This window comes from Panthera pardus, unplaced genomic scaffold (assembly GCF_024362965.1).
Source record: "Panthera pardus isolate Hobbes unplaced genomic scaffold, ASM2436296v1 HiC_scaffold_27, whole genome shotgun sequence".
In the NCBI taxonomy this organism is placed as follows: Eukaryota; Metazoa; Chordata; class Mammalia; order Carnivora; family Felidae; genus Panthera; species Panthera pardus.
In genome coordinates this window covers 886236-911231 of record NW_026526843.1, presented here as the reverse complement: position 1 = coordinate 911231, position 24996 = coordinate 886236, and the positions used below count along the sequence as shown (strand labels likewise).

At 40.8% G+C, this 24996-nt stretch overlaps 2 protein-coding genes across 2 annotated transcripts in view; both read left to right on the top strand.

The window, feature by feature from the left end:
• The window catches only part of LOC109260885 (phosphatidylinositol-binding clathrin assembly protein-like), a 45066-nt gene extending 44928 nt beyond the window's left edge, over positions 1–138 (top strand). Inside the window, exon 14 of the mRNA XM_019439373.2 lies at positions 6–138. The gene's annotated coding sequence lies outside the window, so the exon portion shown is untranslated. The remainder of the gene's footprint in view (positions 1–5) is intronic.
• Positions 139–3648: 3510 nt separating this feature from the next.
• Positions 3649–24466, top strand: VBP1 (VHL binding protein 1). The gene is made up of 6 exons (XM_019439372.2): positions 3649–3781; positions 7297–7421; positions 16709–16775; positions 18564–18662; positions 21175–21313; positions 23399–24466. The coding sequence occupies exons 1-6, from the start codon at positions 3689–3691 to the stop codon at positions 23467–23469; spliced, it is 594 nt and encodes a 197-aa protein (XP_019294917.1). The 5' UTR covers positions 3649–3688; the 3' UTR covers positions 23470–24466.
• The last annotated feature ends 530 nt before the right edge of the window (positions 24467–24996 follow it).

Below are 24996 nucleotides of genomic sequence, written 5' to 3'. Positions count from 1 at the left end.
TGCAGACACAATCCATGTAGAAGTATCAAAGCACAAAGATTCATATTCAGAGGTGAAAAAAAAGGTGATGATCTCTCTAAAGCCTGAACTGAACCATCCACATCTGCCAAGTAAAGTAAACATTCATTTGAACCATCAGTACTTTTGAGACTCTTCAATTCAATGTTTTAGAGCTGACGCACTCTACTTCTCTTGTTTTAATAGTTATTCTTGAAATTGTATCCTGCAAAATTATCAAAAACTAAAGTTAATATCTTAATTTTTCCTCCCAAATAACACAAGGACCATAGAACACTTTTAAACTGTAAGGCCATTCCCTCCCAACTTACATACTATGGTGGTCCAATATTTTAGACCTGTCCCGTTTTGTTAGCCCCCCAGATAAAAAGTATTCGTATTTATATGAGGCATCTGGCTGGCTCAGTTGGTAGTACATGCAACTCGATCTTGGGGTCATGAATTTGAGCCCCATGTTGAGAATAATTTTAAAAAAAGGGATTAGTATTTACAGAAACAGTTTTTGCTTAGATTTAGCCATGTGTTTACAAATTCTTTGTTCGCTATTCTTTCTTGTAATTATTGTAATTATTTTCGCTTTTTTGAAGTACATCTTTTAGAAGTTCATTTAGTTTAGTTATGCTTGTGATAAACTCAGTTTTGTTTATCTGAAAATCTTCTTACTCATTATTTTTAAACTAAATTTTATTATTTTTAAGTATATTTATTTATTTTGAGAGAGACAGAGAAAGAGAGAGAGTGCAAGCAAGGGAGGGGCAGAGGGAGAGGGAGAGGGAGAGGGAGAAAGAGAATCCCAAGCAGGCTCTGCACAGGTGGGGCTCAATGCCACAAACCGTGAGATCATGACCTGAGGCCAAGCCAAGTGTCGGATGCTTAACCAACTGAGGTACCCAGGTGCCCCTAAACAAAATTTTATTTTAAAAAATATCTTTAAATGTTTATTTATTTATTTTGAGACAGAGAGAGCATGGGGGAGGGGCAGAGAGAGAGAGAGAGAGAGGGAGACTTTCAAGCAGGCCCCGTGCTATCTGCGCAGATTCTGATGCAGGGCTTGATCTTATGAACTGTGAAGTCATGACCTGAGCCAAAACCAAGTGTCAGACCCTTAACCGATGGAGCCACGCAGGTGCTCCCCTAAGCCAAATTTTAAACTAATGTACACATACAAGTTCTACAAGCATGCTTGTATGAATCTTTTTGCAGACAAACATGGATATATCTCCTGGGTAAATATATAGGAGTGGAATGGGTGAGTCAGAATAGGTGTTTGTCTAAAATTAAAACTGCCAAAAGGTTTTTTTTTTTTAATTTTTAATGTTTATTTTATTTTTGAGAGAGACAGAGTGCAAGTGGGGAGGGGCAGAGAGAGAGAGAGAGACATACACAAAATCCGAAGCAGGTTCCAGGCTCTGAGAGCAGCACAGAGCCCGATGCGAGGCTCAAACTCACGAGCCATGAGATCATGATCTGAGCCGAAGTTGGATGCTCAACTGACTGAGCCACCCAGGTGCCCCAAAACTGCCAAAAGTTTTCCAAAAACAACTGTTCCACTTCTTCCTGCTGCCAATGTATGGAGAAATCCAGGGACTTCAAATTGTAGCCAGAAATTACTGCTGTCAACATTAAAAAAATATTTTTTAATGTTTATTTGTTTTTGAGAGAGAGACACACACACACACACAGAACCCAAAGCAGGCTCCAGGCTCTGAGGTGTCAGCACAGAGCCCGACTTGGGCTCTAACCCATGAACACGAGATCGTGACCTGAGCCAAAGTTGGATGGTTAACCAACTGAGCCATCCAGGCACCCCACAAATGATCCATCCACAAATGAGCCATCCCTCACCCCATGATGAGGGAGAGTGGGGCAAGCTGAGGGCAAAGTACAGGCTAACAGCACCCCACCCCCAGGTGGGGTATGTGTGACATTCCTTAGACACTCCTGGCTACCCAAAAACAAAGGACAGGGGTTTAAGTGCATGCCATGGTGATGTGGGAAACTAAGGCAAATGAAAAATTAAGTTCCCTTACTGCCTACAGCTGCTTATTGACAAGTCCTTGAAACCGGCAGAGTGACGTCCCTCTAGGAGCTCAGCTGCCTCTATGATGACACTTTGCTGGGGGCAAAAGAGAATCTTGGCTTAACATTATCCTGACCCACCCCCCAGGAACCTGTAAGTCTACTTTAATGTATAAAACTTCTTTGGAAACTTCCTTATCTCAACTGCCCCAGGATATATGCTGGCAATCATACTTCAAGCTTATGGCTTCCTAATATACATCTGAAGGGTCTCATGACTGAGGTTTTACTAAATGGTAATAAATGGCATTTTCCTAGCAACAGATAGTTCCCCAAGGTCCTGGAAACCTTGCTTCCAAGATTCCTTAGAGACTTACCCTGTCCCTAAGCCCCACCCCCCCCCCCCCACCAACCTGTGGGTATATAAACAGTTACCCATCACGACCCCAGTGCACCTCTTCCTGCCCACAGGTCCTGTCCCCATGCTTTAATAAAATCACCTTTTTGCACCAAAGACATCTTCAAGAATTCTTTCTTGGCTGTCAGCTCCGGACCACCCCACAATCACCCCAAAGCTTTATCAGTTCATTTTTAAGGTTCTTTAGTTTGTCTATAAACCGTGGGTGAAAATATTCCCTGTCACACTGGGCTTGCTGTGATTAAATCACATACTCAGTGACTGGCACATAATTAGCCTTTGATAAATGTTAATCAGTATTATCATTACATATGTATCCCCACTGGGTAAGAGAAACTAACATCCTTTATTCGTCAAGGAGCTGGCTCATGGTAGGGTTTGTGTGAATGGATGAAGCACCGCTTCACTGGAAAGCACTCCAATGTAAGCAAAGGCAGGAAGGAGCAGGGTGGTTAGTTGTTAGAAAGGAGACCAAAGAAGAATTACTTAGGTCTGTATAGCGCACTTGCTTTCAAAGGGTTGTGGTGGCGGACGACATTGGGGAAGGCCTTAGGACTGGAAGCCTCGGAAGAGTTTAGGATTTTGTATGTAGAACATGAAGTTTTGAAAACGTTTGAGTTGGGGTGGCAAGATTGTGATCAAAGGTGGCTTTTGGGAAAAGTTGGTGCAATGGGCTGGGTATTTATTAAAAGCGGGCCAACGGCTCCATACCGAAACAGGCACAAAACCAGTCCTCTCTGAGGGCCAGGAAGCTCGCTGGGATGGTGGGACCAGAAAGGCACCGAGACCAAGGCTCCCCGATGGCGTCTAGTCCCTGGTTCACCTTGAAGCTGAGAGGGGGATCGAGTCGCTTCAAAGACCATTCTGGAGGGTGCTGCCCGTTTTGGCGCGGTACTGGCGTTCCAGTTGGACCTCTGATTCCAAGGGCCCTCGAGTCCTCCCACCCACAAAATCCCCCGTACCCCTCTTTCCCGGAGTCCGCATTGGTTCTTCCCGCAAAGCCGGCATCTCCCTCGCGACACTTCGTCACTTGTCACTCACCTGCTCGCAGCCAATCGGTACCCATAGGTTGGGCACCTCCTCCTCCGAGAGAAGGAGGGGCTACTTCCTGCGCGCCTATGAACGCGCAGATTCACAAGAGTGGGGCGGGCCTGCAGCTGTGAGCGAGCCAATCAGGGGCCACCGGCGGTTGGCGGCTCGAGAGGCGGCTAGTCGCGCGCTCGCTTTCCCAAGATGGCGGCCGCTAAGGACGGTTGTGGATTAGGAGAAGTGGCCGCAGGGAACGGCCGGCGGCTCCACCTGGGGATTCCTGAGGCCGTGTTTGTGGTAAGAGGCACGCTGGTTCTCAGGATCTTGGCGTAGGCCCCGCGGGCAACCCCTTCCTTTCTCGCCTCCAGCCCGGCTTTGACTACGGGGGGAGGAGTGGAGGTGATGGACCTGGGGGAGCCCTTCGTCCGCTCTCCCCTAGGCGCCTAGACGCGCTGAACTGTGCCGGGACCCGCCCGGGGAAACGCGGTCGGTGAAGGGAAGGGGGCGCCGGGCGTGAGGCCTGTGGGGCGGGGCGGTCTGAGGGGCCGCCCCCCCGGGCGCCGGTGTTCACCCTCTGCTGCTGGGAAAGGGAAAGGGGGAGGCGGCGAGAAGCCGGAGAGAGACTCAGCCTGCAGGCTGGAGCGACCGGCGGTTTTGGTGACTTAGGGTACAATGAGTAGGCAGAACAGCTGGTGCCCAGGTGTGACAGTAGGAAATTTACCGGTGCGTCGAAGGGGCGCAGTGGCCTGCCGCCTGGCCGGAGTGGAAGGAGACACCGATGGGAAAGTAGCGTGGAGGCCGAGTGCGAAGGCCTCGTGTGTCCTAAGGAATCGAGGCTGTGTGCAGTAGGCATCGGGCTGTCGTTAGAAAGTGTCTACGGAAAGGCACGATGTGGTCATATTTGGTTTTAGGTACGTCATTCTAACGCTGGAAGAGAATTAACGGTGTGGAGTTGAGAGAGGAGGCAGGGAATGTAATTTGGAGGCTTCACAGAACAGGGAGTCCAACGGAAGTCCAACCAGAGAGAAGCAGCTAGATGCTTTCAACACTGTTCTTCCATCAGGCTGCTCTAGAAATGGTTTTTGAAAACTGAGTGAGAGAGAACCCGACTGGCCTTCAGCCCAGGATCCTCCGTCTTTCCTCACTCACTTCTGACTGAGCTGCTGTAAAGTCTTAATGAAGTGATCTCGACCTTTTGGGTTGTACCTATATTGCCGCATCTCCACCTTTGTTAATGATATCGTACATCGTTCGATGGACCCAATTTATTCTTTATTTAGACCACTTTTATATACACTCTATTGCATAGTTGCATTTGGTGATTCAGTTTTGTAGTTGTTTTCTTTTGTTATTATTTTGTACCATTTATTTCTTTCCATTCATTTCCCAACTAATGGTAACAAGAGACAAAATCTGTTGACTGCCAGGCCCTTTCCTGATGCTTTTACAGAACTCTGGGGGGCGAGTATGATTATCATTTCCATTTTGTAGATGATGAAACTGGGGTACTTAAGTAACTTGCCCCAAGTCATAGTGCGTAAGCAGGTGACTGAGGATTTGAACTTGGGCAGTCTGTGGAGCACCAGAGCCACTATTTATACGTTCTGCTCTGCCAGTGGGAGGAAAGTGAGGTGGTCATCTTGGCTCAGTGTCATTTCTCCTAGTGCTAGCACAGCGCCTGACACATAGTATAATAAGCTCATAACTAGACGTTGAATTCAATTTCCACAGTGCCTTGAACACTGCATTCTTGGTCCTCAGCGAGAGGTGACTTCAAAAATCTAATTCCAGAGAATACACTTTATCTGACGCTTTATAAAGTCTTATCTTAAAATGCCATTTCCCCCTAAAACTGCTATGGGTTATTTTTTCTAGACCTTTAACTTTCTACCAGTATGACATAACATATATGCAATCTAATATAATATATAAGCAGTCTAATTTTTATTATTTGAATAACATGTACTGTAGAAAGAACATTGGCTTCTAAACAGACCAGGGTTTGAATCCTGCCTCGACTTCCCAATTACTGCCTCATGTTGAGCATATTATTTTACCGCTTTGAGCCCCAGGGGCTTTAAGTGTGATAGGGATAACAATGCTTAGTTGCTGTGGGAAGCAATATGTACTTTCAGTATTCCAAGTAGATGCTGAATATGTATTAGTTTCTTTGATGATAGGAGGTAGTATACTGTATTGCTTAAAAGACCTCATCCTTTTCTCCATTCCCACTGGTGCAGTAGTTTGTTTTCTTTGCTGGAATTGTCTCTTTCCCCTTTGCCTAGTGGCTGACCTCTTAATCTCTCAACATCTAGTTCAGATAGGACCTCTCTGTAGTTTTGCTTGAGCTCTACCACTACCCCAAGGCAGAATGCTTGGCACTTTCATCAGTTCCCTCAGCTGATTGTATTATACGCATAGCTAATGTTTGTTGAGCACTTATGACCTGTCATGTATTCTTCTAAGCATTTGACATATGCTAACTCATTTAATCCCCTGTGAGGAAAAGGTATTCTCATTTTACAGATGAGAAAGTTGAGGCAAAGAGAGAGGTTCAGTAGCTTCCCTGAAGTGAACACATCTAGTATGTGGTGAAGCCAGGATTCAAACCAGGCAGGCCCTGTGTTGTAGCCACAATGCTGTGCTGCTACAGTTAATTCTCCTTGCTAGACTCTAAGCTCCTAGTAACGTTTACCATGTGCTAGAAACTTTAATTTAGATCTCTTTCCTGCAGTGACCCTTCTAGGAAGATGTGTCTCCATTTTACATGCAGAGTTCAGCCATTGCCCCCAGCCTCACCTTTTCAGTTTCTCTTGCTGTGTTAGACCGATAATTTTGATGGCCTCATGGTTCACTCCCTTGCTGTGTTTCTTTCATTTGCTTCTTGTCTTTCTTTAGCTGAAATATTCCCTTATAGCTAGTAAGCATGGATAAGAGTAATGATCTAGAGATTGCAGAAACCATAAGGTAGTTGAATTTAACGTACAGTAAAGGAAAAACGCTCTTTTAAGTGCTGGAAAGCTCCAGTAGGATTGGCTTAAAGCTTCCATATATTTTCATCCAGTTCTTGATCCTTCTTTAATTAACTAGCTTTTCTTTAAGGACCAGGATGTAGTATACGTCTTAAAAAATGCTATTCAGTTTGACTACTTTTTTTTGCGTAATTATTCCTGTTACAAAAGATTGTTCCGTTTGCCTTTCAGGTTTACTTTATTTTGACCAGTTGATACTTAAGGAGGTATTTGTGGCTTGCCTTGGGAACCAAATGACCATATTTAACATGATTTCAGTGGCAGAACTTGTTGAATTAAAAATTTTAGTCGAGGGGCACCTGGCTGGCTCAGTTGGTAGAGCATGTGAGTCTTGGTCTCAGGGTCATGAGTTCAAGCCCCATGTTGGACATGGAGCCTACATTAAAAAAAAACTCAGTCGATAATTTTGGCATACAATCTGAGTTGTTTTGTGGCTGGGGCATGTGACTAGGCAATGTGTTTGTTGGTAATTTTCATTACCATTTTCATTTCATTACCAGGGCCACCTGGGGGTGCATAAAGCAGGTAAGGTCATCTTTCTTTCCCTATATATAAATAAAAAGAGGAAGGTGGAGGAAGAATAAATTGGATACCTAATGTATGTGCGATGTCTGAAATGCTTTTTATAACTACTTTTTTAGTTAAAAACAAGCCTTTGGAGAAAGGAAATACAAGCTTCTTTTTTTTCTTTTATGTCTTAAAGATAAAGTTGAAGCACTCAAAAATCAGCTTAGAGCTATAAATTCTAAAATTTGTCATGTGTTATTTTTGATAATAAAGGAAGATGTGGATTCCTTCATGAAACAGCCTGGGAATGAGACTGCAGATATAGTACTGAAGAAGCTGGATGAACAGTACCAGAAGTATAAGTTTATGGAGCTCAATCTTGCTCAAAAGAAAAGGAGGTAAGTGTAAAAATTTACATGAGGTTTTTTTTTCTTTTTGGTTAATCTTGTATGGCTTAAACGTTTTAAGAATTAAGGCATAATTTACATATAATGAAATATCCGGGGGTGCCTAGATGGCTCAGTCAGTTAAGCATCTGACTCTTGATTTCAGCTCAGGTCATGATCTTAGGTTGTGAGATCGAGCCCCACTCGGGCTCCGCACTGGATGTGGAGCCTGCTCAAGATTTTCTCTTTCTCCCTCTACTGCTCACATGTGCGCGCGCGCTCTCTCTCTCTCTGTCTCAAAAAACAGGTCAGATCTTGAATTTTAGTTTGATGAATTTTCACAGATGGATCCACTTCTGTAACCATTGCCCAGATCAATATGTAGAACATTCCTATCACTGTAGGAAGTTTCCTCCTTCCCCTTTCTGGCCAGTCCTGCCCACTCCCAGAGCCGACCACTGTTCTGATTGTTTTCACCATAAATTTGTTTTGTCTGTGAACTTCATATAAACGAAAGCATGTAGTAACTACTATTTTATGTCAGGATTTTTACACTTCGTATAATGCTTTTAAGAGTCATCCATGGTTTTGTGTGTGTCAGTGGGTTAATTTCTTTTTACTGCTGAATCTTGTTCCATTGTATGTATGTACCACAATTTTTATCTATTTTTTTTTCTATGTGATGTGCTATTTATTTTTTAATTTATATCCAAGTTAGTATATAGTGCAACAGTGATTTCAGGAGTAGATTCCTTAATGCCCCTTACCCATTTAGCCCATCCCCCCGCAGCCCCTCAGGCAACCCTCTGTTTATTCTCCATATTTAAGAGTCTCTTATGTTTTGCCCTCCTCCCTGTTTTTATATTAAATTTGCTTCTCTTCCCTTACGTTCATCTGTTTTGTATCTTAAAGTCCTCATATGAGTGAAGTCATATGATATTTGTCTTTCTCTGACTAATTTCACTTAGCATCATACCCTCCATTTCCATCCACATAGTTGCAAATGGCAAGATTCCATTCTTTTTGATGGCCGAGTAATACTCCATTGTATCTATATACCACATCTTCTTTATCCATTCATCCATCAATGGACGTTTGGGCTCTTTCCATACTTTGGCTATTGTTGATAGTGCTGCTATAAACATGGGGGTGCATGTGTCCCTTCAAAACAGCATACTTGGATCCCTTGGATAAATACCTAGTAGTACAATTGCTGGGTCATAGGGTAGTTCTATTTTTAATTGTTTGAGGAACCTCCATACTGTTTCCAGAGGGGCTGCACCAGTTTGCATTCCCACCAGAATTGCAAAAGAGATGCTCTTTCTCTGCATCCTCACCAACATCTGTTGTTGCCTGAGTTGTATCTATCTATCTATCTATCTATCTTTTAAGTTTACATCCAAGTTAGTTAGCATATAGTGCAATAATGATTTCAGAAGTACATTCCAGTAATTCATCCCCTATGTATAACACCCAGTGCTCATCCCAAGGGTCTTCCTTAATGCCCCTTGCCCATTTAGCCCACCCCCAACCCACAACCCCTCCAGCAACCCTCAGTTTGTTCTCCATATTTAAGAGTCCCTTATGTTAATGTGTTTTGTATCTTAAAGTCCTCATATGAGTGAAGTCATATGATATTTGTCTTTCTCTGACTAATTTAGCTTAGCATGATACCCTCTAGTTCCATCCAGTTTTTATCTATTTTTATCTATTTGCCTGCCAATGGACTTTTAGGTTGTTTCCCCATTGCGTTTGAAGTCTTTGTGCATGTGTATGTTGTCTTCTTCTGAGTAATTACCTAAGGTTAGAATTGCTGACCTGTAAGTATAATGTTCAATTTTATGAGGAAACTGCCAAAAGTTCTCCAAGGTGGCTATACCACATTTCACTCCCACCAGCAATGTATGGGAGTTCCAATTGTTCCACATCCTTGCCACTACTTGGTGTTATTAGTCTAAAGATGGTTTTGAAAACATAATAGAATGAATATTGAAGACCTTATTCCAAAGCACCTAGGGTCATAACATCTTAAATCTGTAGTTCATCCTTATTTTTCTGATGAGATGAGAGATGCATAGAGGTTATGATTTTCCTGAAATTTCATAACTAATAGACATAAGACAAATGGATCCTTGCTTTTACTTGTTTATTTCCCTGTATTTTTATAGCAGCTTATAAAGTCAGTTCACTGTAGTAAATATTTGCGGATATCTGCTGTGCACAAACGCAGCATTCTTCTGTCAGTTAAATATTTATGGAATTCCGACTAGGTGCCAGATCCTGTTTGGGTGAAATCAGGTCCAGTATCTGCTCTCAACAGGGACACAGTCTAGTGGCATGATAGATATGTAAATAAGATAAGTACATAAAGTATAACAGTCAGGATACTTCAGTGCAAAGGAATGAGTTAGCAAGGGAAAGGTGTGATCGGGAGGGGGGCAAGGAGGTTCAGAGGAAGCTTCCAAGAAGAGCATATGGCTCTGTAGAATTCTGAAGGCTGGGTATGAGTTTTGGAGGCAGACTAAAGGGAGGAGGGTCACCTGGGCATAACGTGCCATTTATGTTAAAGTGCAAAAGTTTCTTTAGACATATTTTCTCATTTGATTTTGGTGACAGGGTAATTTGAATATGGGCTGGGTATTAAGTGAGATGAGAAGTTATTGACATGAACAGATAGAGAATGTTAGCAGAAAAAGGCAGGATAGAAAACACTATGGTATGCTCTCATTTTGGAAAAAAAATGTATATGTACACAAATATTTGGAAGTACACTAATGGTGTATTAACAGTGATAATCTTTGGGTGGTGGGAATATGGCATTTTTAGAAATTTGGTCATCTGTATTGTTAAATTTCTACAGTATTCATATACTGCTTTTTTAAAGTTTATTTTTGAGAGAGAGAGAGAGAGAGAGAGGTAGCGTGAGTGAGGGAAGGGTAGAGAGCAAGGGAGTGAGAGAGAATCCCAAGTAGACTGCGCTGTCAGCATGGAGCCCAATGCAGGGCTCAATCCCACAACTCTGGGATCATGACCTGAGCTGAAACCAAGAGTCGGACGCTTAATGGACTGAGCCACCCAGGCGCCTCTCACATACCAATTTTGTAATAAAGTTTATTTTCATTTTAAAAAGAAGAATAAAGCCATTGGATTTCAGGTCACCCACAGGGAGGTTATAGATAGAGAAGAAAATGGGCCTCAGGATCAAGCCCTGGGAGAGAGGAGGAAATTTGTGTATCAAAGTTATATTGCTAACTCTAGTACTGTGTGGTATAGTAGGGTACTCACTCCAGGTTTATATATGCTCTAGGCCTGAATGTGAGGGATAAAAATTGCAGTGTGCACCTGCAGTCTTCCTAATTAGGTACATTTGGGGTATATCAGTTAACAAAACAGACAGTCCCTGCCCTTGGAGATGTTGCAGTCTAGTGGAATGTAGATAGTAAACACACAGTTCAATAGAATTAATATTTATTGTGCACCTAATATGTGGCATCATCCTAAATACTTAGTATATATCAGTGAACAAAACAGATAAGAATTTGTGTCCTCATGGAGCTGGCATTCCAACCAGAAAACAGAACTAGAGTATACACTAGGTTAGAAGGCAATAAATGCAAAGGAAATAGAAAATGGAGTAAGAGGGTGTGTGTGTGTGTTTATGTGTATGATATATGTGTGTATATATATATATGTATGTATATACATACATATAAAAATTTTTTGAGGATGTGTGACCTTTTGAAAAAACTCACAGATGAACCACATAGCCTTGAAATACTGGAAAAAAATAAGAAAATGTCAGGTATTACTGTAAGAATACAGTCTATAATACATATCACATATTATATAAAATACATGTTTATTGACTTTTTATGTTATCAGTGAGGCTTCCAGTCAACAGGCTATTAGTAGTTAAGTTTTTGAGGGAGTCAAAAGTTATATGTGGATTTTTTAAAATATGTGTGTTCTTGTTTTTTTTAAGTTTATTTATTTATTTTGAGAGAGACAGAGAAGGAGCATAAGCAGGGGAGGGGCAGAGAGAAGGAGAGACTGAATCCCAAGCAGGCTCTGTGCTATCAGCACAGAAGACTGACTCGGGGCTCAATCCCACGAACCATGAGATCATGACCTGAGCCAAAATCAATAGTCAGATGCTTAACCAACTGAGCCACCCAGGCACCCCTATACATGGATTTTTGACCGCATGGGGGAATTTTGTCAACCCTGCATTGTCAAAGGTCAACTGTATGGGTGAGAAATTTTTCTTCCTTTTGTGATTTGTCTTTTTTCTTACGGTTTCTTCTGATGAGTAGTTCTTAATTTAAATGTTTTCGATTAAAATTTCCCTTAATATTTTTTTGTGTCTTGTTTAAGAAATCCTATCCTTATTTGTGTTTAAAAAGACAAACTTCTATGTTTTCTTATAAAAGTTTTAAAATTTTGCTTTTCACATTTAACGTCTTAATCTAGAAATTTATTTTTATGTATGGTGTGTGGTAGGCTTTCAATTTCTTTTTTTAGTGGATATACTGTGGACATAGTATTTGACTCAGCACTATTTAATTTTAATGTTGTGCAGTTTAACAATCTTTTTCCTTACTAGTCAGTGCTTTTTTGTATCCTATTTAAGCAATACTTTCCTATCCCAGGTTCGTGAAGATATCCTCTTCATGTTTTATTCTTTAAGTTTTATTGTTTTATCTTTTCACATTTAGATCTTTATAATCCATGGGTTATTCAGAAGTATGTTGCTAAATTTTGAAGCAGTTGTGAAACTTTCTTGCATGTTTCTCTGTCCTCTCTCTTTGTCCTCTCAATACTATAAATTGGTAGTTGGATCTACGGTCTTAATTGTATTCAGGGTTTTTGCGGTTTTTTGACAGTACTGCTTCATAGGTTTGTGTAACGTTTTTCCATTAAGAGGTAGATAGTATCTAGTTGTCTCTTTTTATGATGCTCCATGCTGGATCCATTCGTTGTGAGTTGCAAAATGATGTTCTAGTTCAGTTATTTTTAAATTTATACATAAGCTGGTATACTTCTATAAAGAGAAGCATCCCCTACCTATTATGTGGTGAAGTAGCTGCAGGAGATCAGCTCACTTCCAAGTTGCTTCCCTCGCAGGGGTCACGCCTGTGGTCCCTGCCACCCTCAGCGGCTCTCCGCTGCCTTCCAGCTAACAGGGTGTGTGTTTTCTCTGGCTGTTGGGACGGTTACAGGTGGGAGGGCCGGTCTCCCCTCTGAACCTGGGACAATTTGTATCCCTTTTTAAAACCTTTTTAGTCTACATTATCAGGCACATGCAGTTTGAGAATTACTATGTTTTGGTGAACTTAACCCTATATAAAATAATGCTTATTGTTTCAGGTCTGTCTTGTTGAATGCTTACAGCTGTTCCAGCTTTTTTCGGGTAACATTTTCTTGATGCATCTCTTCTGTCTCTTTATTGTCTACCTGTTTATTATTTCTATTTAAGGGTGTTCCATGGAAACAACATAAGGTTATTGTTTTAAACCTAGCCTTTCTTTTTAGATAAACTAATTTTTCTTTTTGGGTACTTTTGATATCATCATCTCTTTTGTTTTAATTCACTGGAATTTGTGTGTGGCTATCTTTTGTCTTTCTTACCGAGCTGTATGTCTGCTTCCTTTTAGTATGGATATAGCTGTGTGGTTTGCCTTTATCCATAGAGGATTTTGCTTTTGCCAGGAGTGCTTATTCTATACAAGCCTGTTCCTGTTCTGGCACTTAATATGCGAGCTCCCCCACTGAGCTGCTGGGTGGGGGGTGGGGGGCAGGCTTAGGTCTGCAGCCCACAGTGGCACCTGACTCATGATGCTTACTTTTCTGTAGGTCTCACTGCTCAACCCAAAGCCTTTTCCAGTTTTTTACCCTTTAATTTTTTTCTGGAACTTCCCTCACCTCTGATATCAGCTATGCAACAAAAACGATTTTTTTGTGCACGATTGAGTTGTTTTGCAGCAGATGGCTCTATGTAGTAGTTTGCATACTAACCTCTGTCTTTACATATGCTGTAAATGGTTCCTTGCAGCCTGTCATCTGTCTTTAACTTCACCTTCAGCTGTATAAAAGTTCTTTAGTATTTCATAATTCTCTTGTGGTAATCTCTCTAACACCTGAATTGTATGCCTTTTATTGTTCTTTAACCGGAAATTTTGTGATTATCATTTTTTGCTTTTTTTTTCTGTTAATTTTTTTCTCCTTTTGGGATTCCTGTCAATATAGATGTTGATGATTCTAATTCTGCTTTCCATTTCTCTATTATTTCCTCTCTTCTGACTTTGGTAATTGGACTTTTGGCGATTAGATGGATGTCCATGAGTTCCTTATTTGAGCCATTACGTTTTTATACCTAGTCATTCTGGTTGGTTCTTCTTATAGCTACTTGTTTCTTCTTCATATTACCGATAATCCTTTTTTTTGCTCTCTGAGGTATTTTTAAATACTTATTGATAATCTAATCTTTTAGTGTTTCATTTTGTTTCATCTGATGGACATTGTTGAATTTAATTGTCTTTTCTTATTGTAGTTGTGTTTATCAGATTATCATTTCTTTTCCCCATCAGCTCACATTCCCTCAGGGATACCAGTTACTTTGGCCAGTCATGGAGTAATGTGGAGGTGGGAGTAATTTAAGCCCCTCCTGGTGAGTAGGGGTAGGAAGAATGCTGTTAGTGTTAAAGTCTAGGGCACCACCATTGGACAAATGTCCCTTCTCCCCAGCCAGGTGACTTGGTCTCTGAGGATTCTTTTAGTTCCTCTGCCCTTGGCTGTCTTTGGTGTCATCACTCCTGGGAGTAGGAGTGAGGGGAAGGGGGTGACTGGGGACCAGTATTTGTCTTCTCAGCTCCTCAGCCTGACCTCTCTGCTTCTGGTCAGTTCTACTCTTTTTCCACCCCGTAGCAATGACAGAGTAGGTAAGGTGATTCACCCAGAGCAATTTAGATGGAGGAGAAAACACCTAGAAAGTTCTCCTTTAGCTGTACTCCCCTTTTGAAGATTTGGTTTGCTTCCCTTCTAAGCCTCCATCTCCCTTCTCACTCCCCTACCCATTCCTAGAACTTAGAGATTTCTGTTGTTCATATAATAATAATGACGTAGAACTGACCCAACTGTCCACTGGCAAGAGAGTAGATAAAGAAGATGTGCTATATTCAGAATTTAATGTTACACAGCTGAAAATGAATGAACAAGTCTTAGGAACCTAACTGAGTTAAAGAAGCAAACCCAAGAAAACCACATATAACACGAGATTGTATTAAGCCAAGAAACCTGCAAAGAATATATTATTTGGGGATGTACGTAAATGTGATGAAACTCTTGAAAAAGAGAAAAAGGGGCTGTAAGCATATGGTTCAGGAGAGCTGCTATCTCTTGGGATGGAGCAGACTGGGGAGGGGTGATGAGGTTCCTAAGTTGCCTGGGGCTGCAGCTGTTGATTTATATATGCTCCATAATTTATGTATAATGTAATATTTTTACATACAAAAATATATGCTAGAAATCATTGGCATGACCAAAAAATCTTTATCTGAACATTCTTCTTATGTTGTATGTGTATCAGATATTTTACAAATATAGCTCCTTAGCATTTACCTATATCAACACAGAATACAAAAGTAAGCAAAATTGGAAGATCTACAACATCCATATTGAATTTGTAAAGAGTTCACAAAGCATTATCCTTCAAACTAAGTAAAAAACATAAATGCTAAGTATGTGTTTCTAGATTATTCACTGGACTTTATTTCCAAAAAGCAATCTACACATTCAGTGCAATCCCTATCAAAATGACACCAGCATTCTTCACAGAGCTAACAATCCTAAAATTTGTATGGAACCAGAAAAGACCCCAAATAGCCAAAGTAATGTGGGCAAAGAAAAGCAAAGCTGGGGGCATCACAATCCTAGACTTTAAGCTGTATTACAAAGCTGTAGTCATCAAGACAGTATGGTATTAGGTGTCTGGGTGGCTCATTTGGTTAAGTGTCCAACTTCAGCTCAGGTCATGATCTCGCAGTCTGTGAGTTCGAGCCCCGTGTCAGGCTCTGTGCTGACAGCTCAGAGCCTGGAGCCTGCTTCGGATTCTGTGTCTCCCTCTCTCTCTGCCCCTCCCCCGCTCACACTCTGTCTCTGTCAAAAATGAATAAACGTTTAAAAAAAGACATTATGGTATCGATACTGTTTTTTTTAAGTAGCGAGCTCTTCTACCACACTTCTTGCCAGGTCAGTAGCACAGGGTAGAATACAGTTTTCCCTGCTGCTCTTCTTCATGCATGCTGTGACTTCCTTTATATAATAAGTATATTTTCTTTGTTTATCAAATTTTCATTTAAATTCCAGTGTAGTTAACATACAGTGTTATATTGGCTTCAGGTGTACAATATAGTGATTCAACACTTCTATAATAAGTACATTTTCATCATCACATTTAAATTTTGTTTACATACCAATCTCCAGTCATGTTTAGTTAAATGCATTCTGAAAGAACCACAGCTTTGTTTCTGTATCCTTAGTTTGTTTTGTTGCAGATTCCATTGTGATTTGACAGGGACCCCAGAACTAGCTCGCACGTTTTTCCATGCAAAACATTTTATGACCTTGGGCAGCCTCTAATCATCACAGAAAAGAGCTACTTCAGTGCCAACAAAATAAAAAATGTTTCATTCTTTCTTCTAAGTAACTTTGAGTGTTTTCAGCATATTTTTATCTCTTATTTTCTTGTCAGTGACGTTGATGTCACTTGGGACAGTTGCTAGTAGTTTTGTTTTTTAAGATTAATTTTTAATAGATGTTCATTTTTAGAGCACTTATGGAGCACATCTCCATAGCACAGTTGAACAGAAGGTACAGAGGTTTCCCATACACTCTGTGCCTCCCCAAACATGCAGAGCATCCCCCATTCTCAACAGCTCAACAGCCTCCACCAGAGTGGGACATTGACTACAATTGATGAGTCAAGGGGCTCCTGGCTGGCTCAATCTGTAGAGCATGTGGTTCTTGCTCTAGGGGTCGTGAGTTCGAGCCCCACTTTTGGCATAGAGCCTAACTTAAAAAATAAATGAATGATGAACCAATACATAGTATATTTTTATTAACTAAACTCCCTAGTTTACCTTAGGGTTCACTGTTGTGTTGTATATTCTGTGGGTTTTGACAAATGGATGATTTTAGCAGTCCTCAAAAAGATATCGATAGAAAATGCAAAGCTAGTAAGACTGTGTCCTAGGGTTTTTCTTGCCTGCAGAACACTAAGTCAACCTTTTTCTTATTCACAGGCTGAAAGGTCAGATTCCTGAAATTAAGCAGACATTAGAAATTCTAAAATACATGCAGAAGAAAAAAGTAAGTGCATTTTTGTTTATAAATGTGAATGAACCAGAATACTTCAGCAGAAATTCATCTTCCTTGACTCCTTGGTTACTGGTATTTGAATGTGCTGGTAGATCCAGTCTGCCGCCTTGATTCTTATGTACATGTGCAGTGTGCTTCTGTGATAAATGTGGCTTTGTGGCTTTTTTTTCCAAGTCAGCTTTAATTTTAGGGTCTACACATCTTGGATTATTTTACTTATATGGAGTATTTATAAAACTTAAATGCAATTTGAAATTATTTTCTTTTTTAAATTTTTTTTAATGTTTATTTATTTTTGAGAGAGACAGAGAGAGCACGAATGGGAGGGAGGCCAGAGAGATAGGGAGATACAGAATCTGAAGCAGGCTCCAGGCTCTGAGCTGCCAGCACAGAACCCAACGCAGGGCTTGAACCCACAAACTGTGAGATTGCGACCTTAGCCAAAGTCAGACACTTAACCAGCTGAGCCACCCAGGCACCCCAAAATTATTTTCGATACAAAAAGAAAATACCTTATTTTGAGGTAACAGCATCTAAGGGTTTTTGTTGTTGTTGTTCTCCCTAAGAATAAGGAGTGAGTCCAAGATTTACGGATCTGCAAAGAATCTTAGAAATTATGTTTTGGGTTCTCATTTCACAGTTGAGGGGACCATTACAGAAAGGTTACACTTGACCAGTGTCACATAGCTGGTTATTGGCAGAACTGGATTTGAAAATGTGCTAAGTCTTAATCCCATACTCATTAGAGGCTGTAAAGATTAAATTTTATAAGCATATTATATTTAATATATGTGTATTAATATATATATGTGTATAATATATTATATGTGTATATGTATATGATTTATTACTTGACAGGATAACTGTATTTCTAATACATTATTTTATGTGGTGAAGTTTTTTTTAATATCATTTATTGTCAAGTTAGCTGACCTACAGTATAGATAGTGTGCTTTTGGCTTCGGGAGTAGATTCCCATGATTCATCACTTACATACGACACCCAGTGCTCATCCCAACAAGTGCCCTCCTCAGTGCCCATCACCCATTTACCCCTCTTCCTCACCCCTACCCCCATCAACCCTCAGTTTTTTTCTCTGTATTCAAGAGTCTCTTATGGTTTGCCTCCCTCTCTGTTTGAAACTATTTTTCCTCTTCCCTTCCCCCATGGTCTTCTGTTAAGTTTCTCAAATTACACATATGAGTGAAAACATATGATACCTGTCTTTCTCTGACTGACTTGTTTCACTCAGCATAATATCTTCCAGTTCCATCCACATTTTTGCAGATGGCAGGACTTCATTCTTTCCCATTGCCAAGTAGTATTCCACTGTATCTATAAACTCGTGGTGAAATTTGTAAGAAACTTCAGAAAACTTGTTGGTTGGGCATGAAGCACTGATGAAGTAATAATTGCTGACTCTTGCATAGCACTTACTTTGTGCCAGGCACTGTTGTGTGTGTGTGTCTGTGTTTGTGTAAAGTCTGCTTGCTACAGCCTTCGGAGATGTAGGGACAATTTTCCTAATTTTACAGACCAGGAACCTGAGACACAGAGAGGTCAGGTGAAATGCTCAATTTACACAGGTAGTAAGTAGCTGATCCAGAATCCATCCCCCCCACACCCAGGTGTCTGGCTCCAGCGTTCATTTCTGTTGCCACTACACTTAGTTGGCGTGATGGGACGGTTTTCAGTGACTCAGGTTCAGATCTGTGATCTCTCCTTTATAACCTTTTTAATTAAACTGACCTATTTACAGTACTGTCATTTTTTTCCAAGGAGTCCACCAGTTCACTGGAGACTAGATTCTTACTGGCGGATAACCTGTATTGCAAGGCTTCGGTTCCTCCTACTGATAAAGTGTGTCTGTGGTTGGGGGTAAGTAACCGAAATGGCCACAGCTTTCTTGGCTTACATTTGTAAACCAGCATGGTTTTCCCGGCATAGCAGTACTGTTTGAGCTGGGTAAAGTGCCCATCTCTCTTTGACCCTGGAAGGAACAGAGGTGGAGTTCAAGGGGTCTGTACTGGAGACGGACTGAGGTGAGGAGTGTGGTGAGCTTCACAATATGCTCGGGTCTCTCCTGGTCAAGACAGAACTACCTGAAACCCTCATCCCCTTCCTCTCGTGCCGTATCGTTTAAATGTAACAGAAGGAAGAGCAAGAGAAGTAAAATGGAAAGGACTGTTGAACCTCCGATAAATGTATCTTCCCCATAAGAGTTTATTAGTTCTCTCTAAAGTTAAGGGGAAAAGATTATTAAAAAAAACCTTGAAAATGGAGTCCATTTTTTAAACCATATATTTCAATTTTAGACGATTTCATAGGCCTTGTCTGTGATTTTTCCTGCCTTACTCCTCTCAGTCGTCTGACCAGACATCCAGGCCATTCCTGATGGGCCAGGTAACTGTCCACAGGTCTCATTACCCCAGGCAGGTTCTCATACAAAGTAACAAGCTACGTGTACAGCTCCAAAGTGTAGAGATTTTCTGAAAACTAAACAGTAATAAGAGACAGTGTCAGTTGACTTGGGAATGAGATTGGGGTCTGGGATTTAAGAGACATGTGCTTCCATTGAATGTTTTTTTGTCCTATTCGAATTTGTATACAGTTTTCTAACTGTCACGGATTGGGTTATTCAGTCAGTAAGTATTTATTTATGTAGCACCTACTTTGTGCCAGACACTTTCATATTGTCTGTCTGATTTAATCCTTACAATCATCTTTTGAGTAATTTTTAAATTCCATTTGTCAGATGAGAGAAGTGGTTCAGGAAATGCCCAGTGTAAGTCAGGTGATGGGAAGAGTTCAGTGCTGGAGGAGGTTTGGTTCCCCACCTCCAGAATGCCCGCATCTCTAAGTGTAGGCAGTAACACCAGAGCTTCAGAATTCAACACACTTTGTCTTTGCTCCTAACATCTGTTGGAGGTAGGAAGGGGACAATAGGGGCTGCTGGGTGGTTCAGTCGGTTAAGCGTCCGACTTCAGCTCAGATCATGATCTTGCTGTTCGTGAGTTCAAGCCCAGCGTCAGGCTCTGTGCTGACAGCTTAGAACCTGGAGCCTGCTTCGGGTTCTGTGTCTTCCTCTCTGCCCGCCCCCCTCTCAAATATAAATAAAATCATTAAAAAATATTTGAAGAAAAGGAAGGGGACAGTAAAAGCTTGCCATTACTGGATCAAATTACATAATATATATGTATTTGAAAACTTTTAAATTACTTAAGCTTAAGCTCAGAAACAACTTTCTTTTTTTAAATTAAATTAAAATTTAATGTTTATTTATTTTAGAGAGAGAGAGCACAAGAAGGGGAGAGGCAGAGAGAGGGAGGGAGACACAGAATCTGAAACAGATTCCAGGCTCTGAGCTGTCATCAGAGACCCCGACGTGGGGTTCGAACTCACAAAATGTGAGATCATGACCTGGGCCAAAGTCAGACACTTAACTGACTGAGCCACTCAGTCGCTCCAGAAACAGCTATTTACATTGATTCAAATGTGGGGCACCTGAGTGGCTCAGTCGGTTAAGTGTCCAACTCTTGGTTTCAGCTCAGGTCGTGATCTCACAGTTTATGAGATGGAGCCCTGAGTCAGGCTTTGCACTGATAGTGTGGTGCCTGCTTGGAATCCCCTCTCTCCCTCTGTCTCCCCCTCTCAAACTAAATAAACTGTAAGAAAATAAATTGATTCAAATGTAATACAATTTACTGTCATCATGGAGGTTGTAGAAAGATGGAATTTGATGTCTGATCATTGGTTTTTCTCTTAATTCTCCTGTTTACTTACTATCTATATTAGTGTAGGCAACCTGACCTCTTTGAGCCCACATTTTCTTAGCTGTAAAGAAGGTGGTAACTTGACTGACCAGTGTTGTTTATGAGGAATAGATGATGTAGTGTATGTAAATATATTCTCTAACCCAGGGATCAATAAACTTTGTGTAAAAGGTCAGAGAGTAAATATTAAAAAAAATGCTTTTAACGTTTATTTATTTTTGAAATAGAAACAGAGTGTGAGCAGAGAAGGGGCAGGGAGAGAGGGAGACACAGAATCTGAAGCAGGCTCCAGGTTCCAAGCTGTCAGTACAGAGCCTGATGTGGGCCTCGAACTTACAAACTGTGAGATCATGACCTGAACCAAAGTTGGATGCCCAACCGCCTGGGCCGCCCAGGTGCCCCATGGTCAGAGAGTCAATATTTTGGTTCTGCAGACCACACGGTCTCTGTCACGAGTACCCAGCTCTGCCACTGTGGTGTGAACGCATAAGTGAGTGGAGAATATCTGGAGTCCAAGAAAACTTCTAAGAAAGGGCAGCTAGATTTGGCCTAACCCCTGCCGACCCTGTGAGACACTGTGTGAATGTTCAGTAATTGTTGTGACTTCCTCTCTCCAGGCTAATGTGATGCTTGAATATGATATTGATGAAGCCCAGGCATTGTTGGAAAAGAATTTATCGACTGCTACAAAGAATCTTGATTCCCTTGAGGAAGACCTTGACTTTCTTCGAGATCAATTTACTACCACAGAAGTCAGTATCCTTTCTTTAACTAAAAGCAAAGGGAGGAAAAGAGAAAGATGATTTTCAACACTCTTATTTGCATTACTTTGATGAGAAGAATATCCTTATTCCTGGGCTAATTTGAAGTTGCAGATTTTATGAGAGTGATAAATAACATATTTGGAACTAATACTGAAATAAGTTTGTAGATAGGTTAATCTGACCTGAGTTGTGAAGGTTTGGAAACTGCAAAATGCATAAGCGTTTTTCTTTCAAATATTTTTTTCAAGATGCCTTCATAGCCAGTTGAATAGTTTAATCCGCAAGCATTTATTAAGGGTCTCCCATGTTGCTGCAACTGTGCTAAGCTGTATGGGGCACAGGATGGTGAGGGAATCAGTGCAAAAAAAGAGCGGCAGAGTCTTGCTGTGTTAGAACTAAACATGTAAAAAGCTACATCATAATTTCATAGCAAAATATAAGTTCATTCCGTGTATGCCATGCCAAGGCAATATAAAGTTAGGGAAAGAGATATGAGCTGGAATTAGTGCAAAGAAGACTTGGGGAAGTTAGAACTTGGTTTGTTTTGAAAGGCAGTAGAGGGTTCAGACGAGCAGAGAAGAGAGGTGGAGGCAGGTGTTCTGCTTAGGGAGGGGGCAGCTATATTGAAACCCAGCTCTGTGCCTCTCCTTTCTGACTTCTCTCTCCTGGTTCCTATTGCGGACACTGGTCCCACACACTCCCCAGGACAGAAGCTCGGGAGTTGCTCTCCACTCCTCTTTCATCACCAAGAGCCAACCAATCACCAGATTCTTGTCAAATTTCCCTTGTAAACCTCTCTGTCCATTTTCTCCTTTTGGCCTTCCAGAACCTAGACTAAGTAGTTTTATAGTCTCTTTTTCTCCCATCTCTCCTTCACACTATCTCCAGTGTGAATTTACTGAGTCACGCATCCTATTTTTGCTCCTCTGGTTGCGATAGAGAACTTCAGTGGCTCCCTGTTGCAGGTAAGGTATGCACAGAGGCCCTGAGTGAAGTGTCCCATACCGTCTTACCTCGTGCCCCTGACCTCTTCCTGCCCCAACCTCCCCCACCCCACCCCGTGCACCTGGGTTCCAAGTAGCCCCAATCGGTTCTCCTCACTGCCCCCTGCCAATGTGCCACACCCTTTACATTTCCACTTTGTTCCTCCCACCTGGAACGATTTCCCCCTATTTATGTTTCTGTGGGTTACTCCTTCGTTTCCTTCCTAGTACATCTCAAGTATCAGATCATTTCTATACCTGTTCAGATCCTCAGGGTGTTTTATTGTTTCTCTGTGCTTACTTAGCGCTTTGCACCCAGTACTTGGTTTTCTGTGCCAGGTCGGGAGCACTGCAAGCGTGGGAGCTGCACCTGTTCTTTTCTCCACGGCACGTGGCATGCGGCACACAGCGGCCGCTGAGTACTTGGGAGACGGAAGGCAGGCCTGGTGGAGGCCTAGAGCAGGGGCTGGGATGGGACTCGTGATGTGGAGATTTGATCCACAGAAGTCCAGGGAAATAGCTATCAAACTCGTAGAGGATAACATTGGAGAAAATCGAGATGGCCTGAGTTACACTGGTAACTTTAGGATACAACACCAAAGGTACAGTCCATGAAAGAAATCACTGATATGCGAGGGCCTACACAGGGTGGTGCTTGTGGAAAGGAAAATAAATTGAGTGAATGTCCTATGAAACCAAAGGGGGGGTAAGAGATGAAATTATTGATAATTGAATTGTACTAATTTAAATATTGCCTGTAAGGATATGGTGTCAACAGTCTTTGAACTTTCATGGACAAGGAGCTGTCTTTAAAACTGTTGACAGTGTCAAGGACATGTTTTGTCAAGTATAAGGCTTCAGTTGGCTACATATGCTAAACAGTTGTTGACTTGAGGCCTTGACTTTGTATTGGTGGAATTTAGTTCCAGTATTTTCTTAGCAAATGGTATTCTAGCAAGATAGCTCACAATCCTAGCTGTTACCGGTATTTTGTGTGCACGATTTCTGATTCAACATGTGAGTGAATACTTACTTAGTCATTGCGTATGTTATCTTTAGAATTGCATTTGCATTTTCTTTGACAATTCTTGCAGATATGGCCAGGGTTTATAATTGGGATGTAAAAAGAAGAAACAAAGATGATTCTACCAAGACCAAAGCATAATGCTGGCAATTAAAAATGTGGTTCAGTTTTCAAAACATGTTATCTTAAGTACCCCAAAGTTTATCCCTAAAGGTTGACATTACTTTGACTGATTTTTTTGAACAGTAAGAGCGGTAGTTAAAACTTTAAAAAACAAGATAAACATTTTATTATAAAAACAAAGTTAGTTTCAAATATTTTGTGAAATTAGCAGTATTTTAATTTTTTTATTTCCAACAAAGTAAATGCTACTTTCATCTTTTTTTTGTTGTTGTCGGTCATAAACAAAGTCTTAGCTGGAATGGCTGAAAACTGTGAGGTATACTCTTGAACCTAATTCTGGACACTAGCACAGTTTACTTTTTCTTTATTGGCTGATATTACTCTTACTTGATGTAGTTAAACCAGTTTAGAGGTAGGAAAAGCACTTAGTTTAAATATTTCCAAACTTGTTTTCTTTAGTACATGTGGGGCTTTATGGCTCTCTGTTGCTGTTATTTGTCTTATATAATGGATTTTCATGAAGTGCTGCTTGGCCAATAGCTATCTATTATAATATTCTGTACTTTTAAGGAACTGGTAATTGACCTTCCTAAGTAGTAAGAGGGCTATTGAGACGCTTTTTCTTACCCCATAGAAGTACACAGTGTCTTTGCAATGTCAACATAAGGGAGATCTTGGCCAACGTGAAACAACAAAATTCTTTAGCCTCTCAAAACTCTTGGCTAAGGCAATTTTGTATTTCTTAACAGTTCTCCAAAGCAGCTGAACAAAAATGTTAAGCTAAATATAAATCTGCAGTGGTTGAAAAGATTTGTGAGCTTTTTTTATTCATGATAAGACCTCATGGGAAGACTAGAAAATCCCTGTGGAAAGCCGTTGGTACAGTGGCTAACGCTGGATGTAGAGATTCTGGTAAAAACACAAATGTATTATTCCATCTCCATGTAGAGAACAAAATATACTCGTACAATGTTTTGTAGTTGTATTTCATGATATTAAAACATTGAAGTTAAAACTGTGGCCTGGCACCTTTTTTTCCACATTATTCTTTCTAAAGTTAACATGTATCTTTTCACATATTTGTAAAGCACGTTTACTTCACCGTAAAACCAGCATGTCCCAAGAACTTATGTTTGTAGAAATAACACAGAATCCCTTTGGAAGGAGTACAGATCAGCAAACAATTGAGGAGTTAAATCTGAAAGATACCAAAGTTCCTTGAGTCAGTTTTTTCATAATTTTAAATTTCCATATTTAATTTTTGAACTTTGTAAACATCTTGAGATATTTTAAGTGCTACTTTTCCCCAAACCTTGTTATGGTAAGTATATTGTCACAAAATGTCCTTGTTAGTATTAGGACAGGAATGATTTGGTCGGTCGAAGTCCATGAAAATTGAACTGAATATGAAGAAATGCAGCTCTTTAGAGATATGAGTTAAAACAAAACTTAATTCAACAAATACATATAAGCATCTCTGCCAGATCATTTCTCTTATACGGGTTTACAGTTTCAGAATAATATAACCATCCTGATTTGACATGA

Excerpts from the sequence above, each read along its gene's own strand:
- VBP1 (XM_019439372.2), top strand. The coding sequence starts at position 3,689 with ATGGCGGCCGCTAAGGACGGTTGTGGATTAGGAGAAGTGGCCGCAGGG. Across the intron at positions 7,422-16,708 it reads CTTGCTCAAAAGAAAAGGAG|GCTGAAAGGTCAGATTCCTG; the intron begins GTAAGTGTAAAA and ends TCTTATTCACAG. Across the intron at positions 18,663-21,174 it reads AAGTGTGTCTGTGGTTGGGG|GCTAATGTGATGCTTGAATA; the intron begins GTAAGTAACCGA and ends TCCTCTCTCCAG.